Below are 15,354 nucleotides of genomic sequence, written 5' to 3' on the forward strand. Positions count from 1 at the left end.
CATTTTGGGTAATTTCTTATTATATGTTCTAACTAATAGAGTGTGGTTTAATGGCTTTATTGTTTTTAATAATGCTCAATTATGGTTATGCATATTATGCTTTCATGTGGTATCAAAGCAGGTCAATAATAGCCTTAAACTCATTTACAGATCAAAATTGTATTGTTTGAATTCTGCTGCATTTGTTTTCAATAATTTATATGTTTTAGTTTATACAATGTGTTGCGAAACCAGATCTAGAAAGGAAATATGGTGTACAACCTGAAAATGAAAAAATAATTTTTTAAGATTTGGTTCATTGTCCTTTTCTTAGTTTATACACAGTGTAGTTTATACACATAAACAAGTAGATTTGTTTCCAAAGGAATCGCTTATGAAAATCAAAGTGTAGTTTATACACATAAACAAGTAGATCTGTTTCCAAAGAAATTTGTCTACTGGGTTCGTTATAAACTAATGTATAGTGAGTATCATTTGCTTTAAGGTTATATTAGTATTGAGAATGTGATTTGAGATTATACATGAACTTTGCCTTATTGATGATTATGTTTATTATGGTGGTCAAGTACTTGTGAGACAAATGTGTGTCGTATGGGTGTGATACTCTTGAACTCCATATTCCTCAGTCGGCCTACTAATCCAATTATCCATAATATGTTACTAGCAATACCTATAATAGCTAGTTTGGATTTTATACATGCATTATTGATTGAGTTTTTTGTCTTCGCTTGAAAATTCTGAATAAATATGAACGACACTCATGTCCGTATATGAAGGGATTTAATGGTTTTAATGATAGAAAGTTATGATTTTTGCATGGTTAAAGAAGTTTGGCCATCATAAAGTTAAAGATTGCTTGGTTTGGCCAAATGGTTCGGATAGGAAATAATAGACTTGTCATTTAATTGACCCATTATTGTTAATGGTCCATTTTATCATATTGTGAGAATAGTGAAGTTCAAGATGTTAACTTGTAAATTGTGTCTTATGACTTTACTCAAATTTTGTTGATGTTGTTTTGCAATGACGTTGGAGTTTTATACTAATATAATCCTCATTTCTACCAAATTTCCTTATTACATTGATGATGATATATAAACTTTGAAACGTTGTCGATTAAAAGAAAAGGAATCGCTGAGGTTGAATGTCATGATTTCGGACTTGTTATTAAGATGACAATTTGCCCTTATTATTTGTTGTTTTGATATTGGTAAATTATCATTTTGCCAATTTATATATACAATTTGCTGTATAATTGAGGATGCTTTGTTGCTTTGAAAATTGCAAGTACATTGGTTTATGACTCTCAGCTTGTTCATGTCTTTGAAATCCTTATTTATTATTTTTTTATTAAGTTGACTTGTTGATCATATCTTGTTCAAGGAATTTTTAGAATTGGGTCTTCTAGTTTGATATCTTAATTACCAAGGTAATGGGATATTGATTCAAATGTTATGTTTGATAAGTTGTTTGGATATCTACTTAATATGGGTTTTTAATCGTACTGCAAATACAATTCCATCTTGCTTCTCTTTTGTAATGTTATCTCTGTATTGCACATGCTAGATAGACTATTAAGTTTTGATCTTTGTTTCGAAATTGATTAGTTTGATTTGATCATGACATGACAATGATTGAACATTATTGAAATGTTGTATGATTGAGGCAATTTATATATTACGAAAATTGGAATGAAGTTATTTTGCTTGAGATTGATGTTTTACGTCAATATTTTTGTAGAGAAATCAATAAAAGGATGACACAATTTAACGTGAAAAGGAAAACGAGAAATTGGTTATGTCACAGACTTTTCCTTGCAACACATCCTTTTTTTATGCTACTTTTGATCAACTTCGAAATTCGGTCATGTGTGTAGTACAGAATGGACTGTTTGCATTGAAATTTTTTTTTCGTATTTTTTCGATATGAAATAGAATTATGGTAAAATGTTAAACATGAAACTATGTTGATGGAATGTTGCAGATTTATGCATCATATCCTGTTTGTGATGTCATTTTGATAGACCTACTTGACTCCTAAATTTATGAAATTTTAACATGTTATACATTAGGATGTGAACTCTAAATCTAGAAATTTTTCAAAGCAATGGTTGAAAATTATTTTTTGATGAATTTTTTTAATCGCGGGTCTCTACTACATAATACTTTTCGTCTAGCCAAAAAATCTGCCGTCCGTCCCATTTGAGATTTATTTTTTGACCACTTATAAAATCTCAAAAATTATGAAATTTTGTGAAATAGCATGTTTATATGTCTACTTCACATCTGTAAATTTTCATGACGTTTAAGAATTGGATCTTAAACGAAATTGCAAACTAAGGACAACTTGTTGTTTTTGTGACTTCAAATTAGTGATTTTTTTTCTTTCTAAAATATTGTTTTCACTAATTTATATACACCTCAGGTACCAATTCTTAGAAGTATTTATTTATTTCACTATGTAACTATTTACTATACAATTTCTCATAGTCTATTAAGTTTTAGGTAACATTGATTAAACTATACATGGATGGAAATAAGTATTGGTTTATTTTGTTCAAACCAATGATTTTGTTTGGCCATCAATTTTGCTTATGGTAATTATTGTGTTTCAAGATAAAATTGATAAGTGGCATAAGCGTAGCAATTAATCATGTTTTGATAAGTGGCATAAGTATATTAATCATTTTGGACACAAATGATTTTCTTTGTGGTTTCATGTCTTAGGCACAACTGCATAGAATTTTTTTTTTCTGCAAAAATATATTTATGACTATATGTTAGTAACATGTGCTTTTGCATAATTCTATGTTGCCATAAATAGTGAGTGTTTGCCCATGTGGGAGAATTAATATATGTTGTGGACTTCACACTCATTAAATTTTTTTAGGCTTGGGGATTTCTGATTTCCTTGTGAGCAATAAGTTGAACAACAAGTTGATCATCACAAATTTGGTATGGAAATACTTCTTGCTGGTTCAAAATTTCTTATTGTTGAGGAGCTTGTAAATCATTTTGACTAGTTAGTATACTTGATTAACTTGATGACTAAGAAAGAAGCATTTCGACTGGTAACTCGTCATTAAATTATGTTGTGGCTTCATATTCATTAAATGTTATTAGTGAATGTTGTCGGTAAATATGTTGTGGGCTTCATACTTATTTCAGTTGTAGAGATAAAACTTATGTTAGTTTGTTTTTGTTTTATCTATGGTTTATATGTTATTGATGAACAAGAAACTTTATTGGTCAGTACATTTGGTTGATCTGATGATTGAGAAGAACATCTAGAGGCAGATATATTCTTCAATACTGGGAGAACATCTTTAATGTGTGACCTTGTGTTTTATATTTTAATTAAGTAAACCGATTATAATTAATTTTTGTCCATACAGGATTCCAGAATTATATGCCTTTTGTTACATTGAGAAAACAATCAGTTAAAGTTTTATGAATTTTCAGTTGCATGAATCATTTCTCTATAGTTGTCTCTCATAGAGATAAAGTCAGAAAATCAATAAACTATGTTGACCTACCAAATTTTTTTGTTGTAAATCTCATAACTAATGCTTTATCAGTGGGAGTGTTTAAAATGAATTTGTTTCATTTTAAAAAGGCATGTTTCGAGTATAGGACTGAGGCCTTTTGTTGATTGGACTTGAATGTGGGAGCAAGGTACTATGGTTTTATTTCATTCAAGTTTACGGCCTGAATATTTAGTTGTTGTTTCGATTCAATATCATATTATTCACTTGTAAACAAAACAAGGTGAAGTTTCTGATTAGTTATTTCATTAATAATGTTGATCTTTGCAAAGTAATGATATGAAGTATGTCGTTTAACTTCATGGGACCAAAAGACATGTGGGAGCAATAATGGTATTGTTAAGCTTCCATCTTAAAACCCTCCAATTTGTAACTTTATAATTGATGAGATTGGTTTTGTGATTTTAGAGTACGAATGGAAATAGCTTGCATCATGTGTGCTAAAGTTCGAACTAATGAATCATTATAGTTAGATGAAAAGTCGTGTATTTCTAATGTTAATCAACGATCACCTTTACTTGTATGGAACATATTAGTGATTAGCTTGATTATACTCATGTGGGAGAATGTAAGAGTTTTCCATAAGGTGAGTGAGTAAGAACAATCTATCACTTAAGGATGGATATGTGGACATACAAGTCGAATGGACTGACATTGGTATTGGACTTAGTAATGTTTAAACCGGTATTGAACATTATGGAGGGAAAACCAAAGAACTTAATTTCGAAATAAGAGGCAGTTACAACCTCTTGGAAGTGGATAGAAACTGCTACCATGATAGGAGGAGCAATTAGAATCCTATGATTAAACATGTCTTGGCCTCTCTTCTTGGTTTTACTTGTTCATAAAGCTTGTCCTATTAAAAGCAGAACTCTGTCGAAACTTAGAGAAGAGAAGGTCAACACCAGACATTCATCATGCCAGGTACGAACTGATATCATTCTGGGTAATTTTTTATTATATGTTCTGACTGGTAGAGCATGGTTTAATGGCTTTATTGTTTTCAATAGTGCTCAATTATATGTTTTCAATGTGTACTTTTGCCTTGCATTTTTGTCCACCGTACATAGATCGGGCCACACACAGGTGATTGCCATACATCCTTAACCGTATACGCAGACCAGATAATCCATGAGTTCGGTATTGAGCCAGTGACAATACCCAGATCTACAAGATTAGGGAAGACGTAAGGTAATCCATTAATGAAGAAAACCTTAGATACAACAGAAACTATTCAACCAATTCACTTTTAGTTTCTTTCATCAAGACCGACCCCAACCATTGCAATTTGCAAGACCATACTTCTAGTAACATAAGCTTTGGCGCGATGTTTACATCATTGCGAGCAGGCCTCGAAATGAGAAATCTCTCTGCAAGTTGGGTAAAGCTCCATATATCCAATCTTTTTATATAGTCAATCATATGAGTCTAAGGAATCTTTTGTTCTCTATAATCCAGAAGCTAGTTATCACAACCTAAGCAATCAAAACATTTGTGAAAGCTTTTCATTTAGTGACCAACTATGGTGGAAGCATCGATATGTTATTGTCAGATAGGCCCAGCTCAGTGAGTGAACTAAGATTTTTAAACTCCTGCATGCCAACAATAACAAGGACAATCAAGAATTCAGATCGTAATTAAATTAACGTACCACAAGAAGGAAAGAAGTTCTTTGAAGTACATGATTTATGAACTGAGAACCAAAATCTTATCGAGCCATTTAGAGGATTTCCTTGGACTGCCAAAGGCAAGCCCCACAATTTTTCCGGAGTACATAAAAACTTAGTTTATACCATATGCAACGTGAAACTTAATTTATTACATGAGACTTGAACCTAGGACCTAAACCTTTACCCATCTCCTCACAGTGCCACATGAACAAAGGCTCTTGGGAAAAGAAAATCACCTTATTTTAATGATGTCGTTTTAAGAATACATCCGCTTATTAAAATTTGCGTTCTAAAGAATGCTTATTGTTTTCTTTTGTACAAACCAATATTTTATCGTTTAACAAATTTATGTTCCTTAGTTTTAAATACTATAGCAAGACACTAATGCCCTAATGACAGCCACGGCTATGCCTCCGTGCAGGGTGCCTCCCCAAATGGCAGGCATGGCTGCAACAATTAGGTTTTCTTTTGTTTCTGCTTGTCATAAGTTCACTAACCTTAGGTAAAGCTCCTGCAAATGTAGTAAGCTAGAAAATGCGGGATGCTGTGGTAATGAAGCCACGTTACCACTTAGATATGGAATCTGAAGCATAGGAGCTGCTTGAAATCCTTTTAGTGGAATCTACAAGTCAAGAAATAAGGAGGGCACTCACATCTTTTCGTTTGATATACAATGTTTGAGCCATTACTTGACAGATTAAATTTTTGGAACCACATCCCTCCTTTGTTTACTAAAATTCTAATATCTCATGAATATGCATTGACAAGACAAGAAAAAGGCGATTGTACCAGCTAAGTGTATTTACCTGTCTTGCTGGATTACTGTCCAGCTTCAAACACAAAATGTTAGGAAGCAACCGTATAATTGCACCTTATCAGTCTGTAATCTTGTTCCTGGATAAAATTAAAGTCTGCACATTTGGACAAATATAAGGATGACTTGCATTCAGAACGGTAATTAGCTAAAACTAAAACTTATAGGAGAAATCGGCCAACCCTTGTAATTTAAAGAGGAAATTGACGAAGACCTCTTTAATTATAATTTAGTTGTCACATTTTAAGCTCTTCTAAATTTAGTAACTTTTTGCAAAATTAATTTCTCATTGATAATTTTAACTGGATTTATTTTGAAAATGATATGTACTCGTGTCGCGTATTCTCACTTCTCGTCATTTGATAATAAAACCTCTAACTTTATTGGGCCCCTCCAAAAATAAAGCCCACCGACAATTGGGCTAATTTCACTTTGTTAGTCCGGTCCATCACACACAACGTTACTTTCAAATCCCAGGGTTTTGCCTCGCCCATTTTCCCTCACTTTCACGGCAACCAAACAGGCCCTCCACCGCAAAGATGGTGAAGAAGACGGAGAGGAAAGTGAACGTCTCCGGCAAGCCAAAGCACTCTCTTGACGCGAACCGTTCCGATGCCAAGGCCAAGAACAAGGACGCGCGCACCGGCGCCACCGTCCACCGCCTCAAGATGTACAACACCAGGCCCAAAGCGTAACAGCAAGGGAAAGGTCTTGAGGAACGAGTTCCAGTCCAAGGAGCTTCCTAACACTCGTATCCAGCCTGATTGCCGCCGGTTCGGTATGTACATACACATGAATACACCGTATACGTATAATTACACCGTATACGTGTGCGTATGTATTGGAATATGTCCATTTTGTGGGCTAGATAAGGACTTAATGTAAAAGATTAAAATTTTGCAGCAATTAAATGAATTTTGTCCGTTTCGCTTGTAATTGATTATCGAAAAAGCTGGTGAATTTGCTTTGTTTATGAACAGTTTTGATTGTTTATTGAATTTTTAGAGAATAATAGGGTTTCGACTCAGCAGGAGCTTGACATTTTCCGCGAGGAGCACAGTAGGACGGTTTCAAGTAACTACAATGTTATTTTAAGGGGGAAGCATTTGCCATTGTCCCTCTTGAATGACCATCAGAAGGTATGCTGCTTTTGTAAACTCTAGAATTTTATCTGTTTATCGCTATCAGAAGGCATGCAGCATGCTGCTTTTATTCATTTATTTTTAGGAAAATGACTTTTTGGTTTTCAATATTATGAAATAACTATTTTTGGATGGGTGAAATGCTATGGTGTATCCCGCAGATGTTTAATTTGTGGATTTTAGTTTGGATGTCTTGATCAATTTTATGGGATCTCGATTGATTGTGTTTTGTTTAATTTCTCTTTTGTGTGCACCTTGACACGGTTGCTCAAGGTCAAATATGATCTGTTAAGTCAGTTGTGTTTTAGATATTTCTTCCCTTTGACTTGTTTTTAAGTCGTAATCATTTTATGGGTGCAATGGTACCCATATGCTCATGATTTTGATTCAATCAATGGAGGATTTTTAGTTGCATTTTTCCTAAATTGGCATTCCTTACTTCATTAAAAAGAGACGAAGAAGATAGCATGTGTTTATTTTTTGGCTGATGGCATAGTTTGTTGTTGTATTCTGACCTATATTCATGATTTAACCTCTGAAGCAAACCAGAGTTCATCTTCTAGAGAGAGAGACATTTTCTGATGTATTTCGACATAAGACAAAGAGGAAACGCCCAAAGCTCCTTGCAGCAGATTATGAGTCTTTAGCCAAGAAGGCTGATGGTTCTCAGGGTAATTATTTCTTTCTTTAGATTTTATATGCTCTTGACCAGTTGTAATAAATCATTTGGCACGGTACCTTCTGCTAACCTTTATGCCTTTATGTAATGTTTCTGTTTCATGAAAGCACTGGTGAAAGAAATTTTTTTAAGAAGTTATGATCCCTTTTGGACTTCCGTAACTCAAGTTGTATGAACTCTAACACATGTAGATTTCTATAACTATAAGTTTACTTGTTCACTTTATGTGTTTACTTGTTCACTTTCGTATTCCTACGTTTTCTTGCTTGTTTCCTTTATATATTTCTACTCCTTGCTTTCTGTGCAATCTGCTGATTTTGTGTTTTTTTTTTTTTTTTTTTTTTTGTGTGTACTTAGGGAACTCTTCTATCAGTTTTGAGACAATTCGCCCGTTTGAAAAGTGACAAGCAAGCCATTTCTGTGGAATTTGTTGGGTATCCCAACGTTGGAAAGTCATCTGTTATCAACACATTATGAACTAAAAATGTAATATCTTCAACACCATTGCTTGGTGATTCTGGTTTTTTGAGTGCATTTCCTTTAATTTATTGTATACATGTGTGGTAATTTGCTAAGGCACAAAAATAAGTGATTTGGTTTTGCCTCTATTTGCAATGTTGCTGCATTAAACTGAATCCGGTTATTCTTCTCAAAATCAAAAAATTATATTCCTACCGTGATTGAGAGGATTTCACTTTATATTCTGGTGGTTTTCCTACGGTTGTAGCATACTGGTTATGAGACACTGTAGCCTGATGCATTTTTCTCAATAAATAAAAATTATTGTAGTCTGATGAACTCTGGTCTTAGTTTGAATAGTTAAGTTGCCACCCATTGTTGTCGGAGGCAAAGTTCCATTAGATAAATGTTGTTTTTTAACTTTTGGGGTGCGATATCACACAAATATCATACCAGTACCAATTTCTCTATGCCTGTCTAGCATGATCTTGTTTCTGTACTTGCATACGTGTAATTCATAGGATGCACTCTTAGATGATACTGATAGCTGTAAATCATATAACAAGCTTCTTAATTGTGGTGTTTCTTTCTAGCTAGTCTGTTACTGAATGACTGACAATGTGTTCATTGCTCCATAGGTTTGTAAAGTTGCTCCTATCCCAGGGGAGACTAAAGTGTGGCAGTATATAACACTCACCAAGAGGATTTTCTTGATTGATTGCCCTGGAGTTGTCTATCAAAGCTGTGACTCTGAAACAGATATCATACTGAAGAGCGTGGTATGTTTTTTCTGTTTTTCCTTTTGTAGCTCCTAACAGTGAATTTAGCTGTCCTGGAATGAGGGCCATATAGTCCCATAATTCCAATTGGATTTTTGGTATTGTTTCTGATTGATCTTTTAAGTATCAACTGTAAAATATTTTGGGTATATTGTGTTTTGGGTATATTTATTTGCTACCAATGTTGTGAGTGTTGTCTATAAATTGCTTATTGTTTGTGAATTTTGCTTCTGGTTTATAGATAAGTAGTGATAGGTGTAGTCCCTTTAAACAACAACAGTAATATCAATGTATGTCTATACTTTTACCAACAGCCTGCTGTTCATAGTATCTCTGATGCCTGTTTATTGACGAAATTTTTTATTAAATAATATACAAAAATATTATATAGGGTTTTGTTGTTAGCACTCCAAAATAGTTATAATCCCCTCCTCCCTTCCTTAGTGATTTTTACAAGGGAGTGCAGAACAACTTTTTAGGTGCGTCAATAACATCTTCCATTATATTTAGAGCATTTGTCGCCTAACCACATCAGTGAATTCCTCTCTATACATGTACATATGCATATACATAGAATGCCACTTGCTGCATGCAAAGTCATATTCTGCACCTTCCTGCCGTCCGTGCTTTATCTTTGTCCAAGTTCAGTTTTGGATTGGTTCAATTGTAAAATCTCTCTGCTGCACCTGTTTAAACCCTTTAACATTTTTGTTTTCTTATTCTCTGCGGTCTGGGAGCCTGTGCTTGCTGTTTGCCTGAAATTTTAATATTCTATATGCACATCTAATGGTAAATAATTTGGGTCATTTTCCTAGGTACGTGTCACAAATTTGCAGGATGCTACAGAACGCATAGGAGAAGTTTTGAAACGAGTTAAGAAGATCCACCTGAAAAGAGCATATAGATAGAGAACTGGTATGCTGCTTTGTCTTTGTCTTGGATTTTGATGTTTATCCGGGTACTGAGTGACATGTAACTGTATCTTAATGGTTTTATTTATCAGGGAAGATGATAATGACTTTTTATGTCAGCTATGCAAATTGTCAGGCAAACTTTTGAAGGTAACTTGCAACTTAATAATGCTTTCTAACAATCCCACTAGTCATAACATTGTTGCCCACGGTTCCAGTAAATGTTTGGGAGATTTCGTTACTCAGACTTGGTCATTTGATATTTACCAAATTATTTACATTTTACATGCATACATATATGTACATGCAGACACAAATATACATGTTACTTTTTATATATAGGAACATGTCTTTTGCATCTTATTTAACTTTTGCCTGAATGTGCGACTTAAATTCAGTCTGCGATACAAATCTAGCAACAGAACACTATATGTAGATGTATATTAAGGATGTATATTGGGCAGTTTAGAAGGTGATATGTTAGTTTTGAAGATCCTAAAGTGTGTTATTATCCCTTTAGGAATTTGTCTTTTGCCAATGTTGGTCCCTCAGCTTTGTGAAGCTGTGGTTTTGAGCATAGGATCCAATGGAACAGGGCCAAATCCAGCAGGGAAATTGCATTCTTCAAAGATTCAAGCAAAAGAGTTGCATTGTCTCGACATAATTGGTGTTTTGTTATGCATCCCTTTTATTCCTCCCTTAGGCTTGTTGAACATCATTTACATCTTATGATTGACCATTATTAGATAACAAATTATTCTGTCCATTATTCGATGGGTCGCAACTTCTACAAATGTTGACTGTTTCTTGTACCTACATTCTTTTTTCCCATGTTTTTTCATACTTGTAAAAAAAAGAAAAAAAGAAAAGGATCTGGTAACGTGTCTACTAAGTTTTTTGGCCTGTGTGCTTCTAGGGTGGTGAACCCGACTTGATGACTGCAGCAAAGATGGTCCCCCATGACTGGCAGAGGGGTAAAATACCATTTTTTGTGCCGCCACCAAAAAGAGAATCACCAAGGGGGGAGGCTGATATTGATCACAATAAAGATGACAGTGTGGAAGATAACAATCAGGCTGCAGCATAACGAGCCATTGGAAATATTATTGCATCTCAGAAGGTGAGCACTATCCCCGTGCAAGGGGATCTTTTCAGTGAAGAAGAGTTAAAGGGCAATGAGAGACCTGAACAGCTTCCAGCCACTGAAGGATCTGCAAGGTCTCCAGAGTCGGATGATGAAGTATCAAGCACTGTGACTTTGAGGATGACCGGGATGAACAGTCGGGGGATTCTGAAGACATCTGAGCGTCCAACACATATTTGTGCAAGGGAAGGTTTTTTTTGTAGTCCGTAAATGTTATGTTAGCATGTGCGTTTTCTTTTTGGACGAACTTCATCTCGAAGCAAGTACGAGTAACTTTTTTTTCTTTTTTTTTTCTTTTTGGTTCTTTTCAATTGTAAAATCGTTTGATAAGTGGTATAAAATTTCATGTTTGTTTTGTGTTTGCTCACCTCTGAAATCATTATGTTTTTTGACCGTGTAAGATTAGGGCTTGTTTGGTATTGTGACTCCAAAAAGCACTTGTGCTCGTAGGCACTTTTAAGCTTTTTAAGTGTTTAGTGGTGGTAATTTTTCTTCAGTGTCAGTGTCTAAAAGAATGGTACTGTGTTGTTTGGTAACCCTAAAGCCTGTTTGGTGTCATTATTGAAACTAATTTTGTTTATGAAACCCAGGAGTTTTAACTAATGTGGTAACGTAAATTAGTTTCAAATTGAGTATCAAACGACCCTTAATAATCTCGACACAATTTCAAGTTGAGTACCAAACGATCTTTAATAGTCCCGACACAGGGAAGGGACAGCAATTTTCAATCAATCTATTATTGGTCACTCTCCCATGTAGGGCTCGTGCAAGGCCATATATCTAAGGTCCAACACATGGTGTGTTGCGACCAAAACCGCCATAATAGTTACTTGTCATTGTAATGGTAGGCTCCCTTAGGGTTGCAATTGGGAAATTCCGATTCTTATTTATTTTTGGTATCACTGGGGAATGATGGTTTCAATTTAGGACATGTTCTAAAACTTTAGGAAGAGCAGTACGAACTCAACTAATCGGTCGGCGCCGGTGAGGATGCCGGCCATTGGTGGCGGCCGTCGTCTTTAAGGAATAGATAAATCTCTCGCCAAATCTCCCTCCCTACCAATTCGGAGGCTGATGGGAAGAAAGAAACTTCATGGAAGCCACGAAATTTAAAGTCAAAACATGGTTTTATGTGGTGTACGTATGTATTATCAGTTTGGTAGGTGTTATGTCATGTGAGTGAACGTACTTTCTTTTTCCTTGGTTTATTTCTGTTGACATACTTATCCACAAGATTTGGATAATCATGCGTACGACTAATGTCTTGGTTAGGTATCACACCACAGTGGATCACGTTATTCCTTAGGTACTGTGCACACAAGCACAAAGACTCCTCCATCAATTGCATGGAGTGTGAGAGCTTCCTAAATCAAACAGCTCAACGGAATATCTTTGACTAAAACCTTTATCAGTACTAGTTTGGACATAGAGCCAAGAACGAAGCCACCTATATGGCATCAGTGTATTGGTGACTTCTCGAGTTGATCTACCATTCTCGTCTGAAGAATTCGAAATACGTACTTGATTGAATTAGATAATGCGACAATGACATTCTAGTTGTAATTGAGTTCTTCTCCTAAGACGGAGTCCTCACGAACGGTTATGAGCCTCATAATCTCAAGATGAACGTCAATATAACGTCTTCATATTTTGTTAGTGTTAACAATTTAATCATGTTTAACTATGTTCGAGCACATATTACTAATTCAAGCTGCTAATTGTTGGGTGCGAGTATATCCTTGTATTTTATTAGCAAATAGGTAAGGGAATACGTTGGGCCAAGTGGCAACAGCTGGTAACAATGCAAATCAAGTTCAAAGTGCATTTACTCTCTCTAGTCCACCCACCCTAACAAACAAACGCGTTTTTCAGAACGAACCAATTTGAAATTCATAATTTTCGTTAGTTGGAACTGTGAGAAATTCAACGTCATAAAAAAATAGCAATAGAACGCGACCTAATAATCTTTTAAACTTAATGAAACACAAAATGCTCAAAACGTCAATATGATAGTATCTCAAATCAATTACATATGTCACATATGATTTATGTTACGTAACAATGCAAATTAAGTTGGGATACTCACAAAGTATTATCTCGTCCCGTTGCATAAAAGTTCTCTTTTATTGGTGTATATGTTGGGAAAGTTACTGAGTTAGAATTTGGTTTATTTTTTCGTATTTAATGTACTAGATTATATAGCATGATAATGATTGTGAAAGCTGTCCTGTTAGAGCATTTCCAAGAGAAGTTCTAAATTTTTGTTTTTATTTTTGCGTTTTTTGTTTTTTTACAAACGATATTATCTACACTAGGAGGGTGGTTTTAGCTTTACAATAAACTAGTAATAATACTTTAAGAGTTTAATTTTAGCTAATCAGTTTAACTTTCATTTCCAATAATACTCTCTATTTTAACAAATTTTGAGTATTTTATTATTATAATTCAAACTCAACCTACTCATTTTCTGAAACCACCTTATCTCTCTCTTCCTTTTCTCCATAGTTTAGCTATCCACCATTGAGTTTTATTAATTTTTTAACATTTAACATATGAACAATGACTCTATAAAGTTAAAGAGGAATTTTTCACTGAACTTCACTTTACTACAGTTGAATATCAGAGTGCGCAACGAACAAGATTACAAAATAATAGGAATATTATTAAACTAACGAGAATGCCGGAACGGCTACAAAACCCTAGAATAGGCTACATCTTGAATGACTTATTATTCTACGAGCTATAAAGCACCATATATATAGAGAACTAACATAACCCTAATAAGCAAGAAAACGAAATCTTAATACTAACGGGCTAAGCCCAAATTCAAATAATAAAATAATCCTAAATTCCAACACCCCTCGTCAAACTCATGGTGGTACACGGCAAGAGTTTGCAACAAGAAGATGCGGATGCAAGCTCCATTAGGCAGACATACAAGACAAGCTCCGTTAGGCGGACACGACAAGGCAAGCTCAGTTAGGTGGACAAGACAAGACAAGCGGGTGAACAAGCAAGTAAGCGAAAGCAATCCAAGCGGTGCAAGTTTAAGATTCCAAAGCTAGTGCGAACTTCCGAACCAAATTCATGACAAACTTTTACGCAGCGGACAAACAGATGAACAAATTGATACCCATCTAGAACATATTAAATTCCGAAGAATCGAACCTGCTATGATACCAAGTTGAATATCAGAGTACGCAACGAATAAGATTACAAAATAATAGGAATATTATTAAACTAACGAAAATGCTGAAACAACTACAAAACTCCAAGAGGCTACATTGTGAATGACTTGATAAAATAAAACTAATACAATCACTTCTATAAATAGTGAAAACTAAAGCAAAATCCTTGATGGGCAAGAAACTTTAATATCTTTGGCCCACAAGAAAACCATAAACAATAATAAAATAATAACTAATTTTCCAACAACTACTATGTAAAGTCCTTTATAGAGTCTCTTGGAGATGAGTGTTTTAGATTTTTCTCTTTTAAATAGAATTTAGCGGTTTTACAACTTCTGTTGGACATGTTTCTTAGGATTTTTGGTGCCTTTTGTATTTGTTTAGAGTTATGTCTTTATAAATAGACATTATAAATTAGTATAGGAATGAAGGTTTTGCAAGATACATATATTCGTGTTATGTAGTCGTCTTGTCAATTTATAATCTTGTTTTTAAATTTTCATATATAGGATAAGAATCAAAATTTGTAATCAGCTTTTTCTTCTCTTCTTTTCGTTTGTTAAAATTAAGATACATACCAGAACTTGCTGCATGCCAAAGAAGAGATTTTCTAGGGTACGTACGTACTCTGTAGTGCCCATACTGAGAGCTTAATCGTTAGATTTTTGTTTAAAACACTCATCCGCTGGAGTTTCCTATAATCTATGGTCAAACAAAAGCAATATTCTCCTAGTTTTATACTGTAGAGTACGTCACTGCATCTGCATGGCCCTCGGAGGCTCGTAGTTTCGTAGTGGTTTGGGTTCCTTCAAAAAGTGTCACGCATATTCTATGTCAAAGAAAAAGTTTGATGACTTGATCATGATTTATGTATCCATGCATGCATGCATATATTATGGAAGAAGAGACCATCGACCGATTGTTTTTGTGGAGTCAAATCCCAAACACGACTTTGACTCTATTGTTTGACTTTGGCGCCAATCCCTCCTTGATGATGGGGGCGTTGGAAAAATGAATGAAATTA

General features: G+C 34.6%; 1 protein-coding gene and 1 pseudogene across 1 annotated transcript; both read left to right on the forward strand.

Annotated features, from left to right (window-relative positions):
• The first annotated feature begins 4,289 nt into the window (after window positions 1–4,289).
• LOC103430450 (nuclear/nucleolar GTPase 2-like) lies at window positions 4,290–11,497 on the forward strand (annotated as a pseudogene).
• Window positions 6,568–7,367, forward strand: LOC139187745 (nuclear/nucleolar GTPase 2-like). The gene is made up of 3 exons (XM_070819713.1): window positions 6,568–6,719; window positions 7,044–7,167; window positions 7,332–7,367. Exons 1-3 carry the CDS (start codon window positions 6,568–6,570, stop codon window positions 7,365–7,367), a joined length of 312 nt encoding a protein of 103 aa, XP_070675814.1.
• Window positions 11,498–15,354: the final 3,857 nt, after the last annotated feature.

Source organism: Malus domestica, chromosome 03, assembly GCF_042453785.1.
Source record: "Malus domestica chromosome 03, GDT2T_hap1".
Classification (NCBI taxonomy): domain Eukaryota; kingdom Viridiplantae; phylum Streptophyta; class Magnoliopsida; order Rosales; family Rosaceae; genus Malus; species Malus domestica.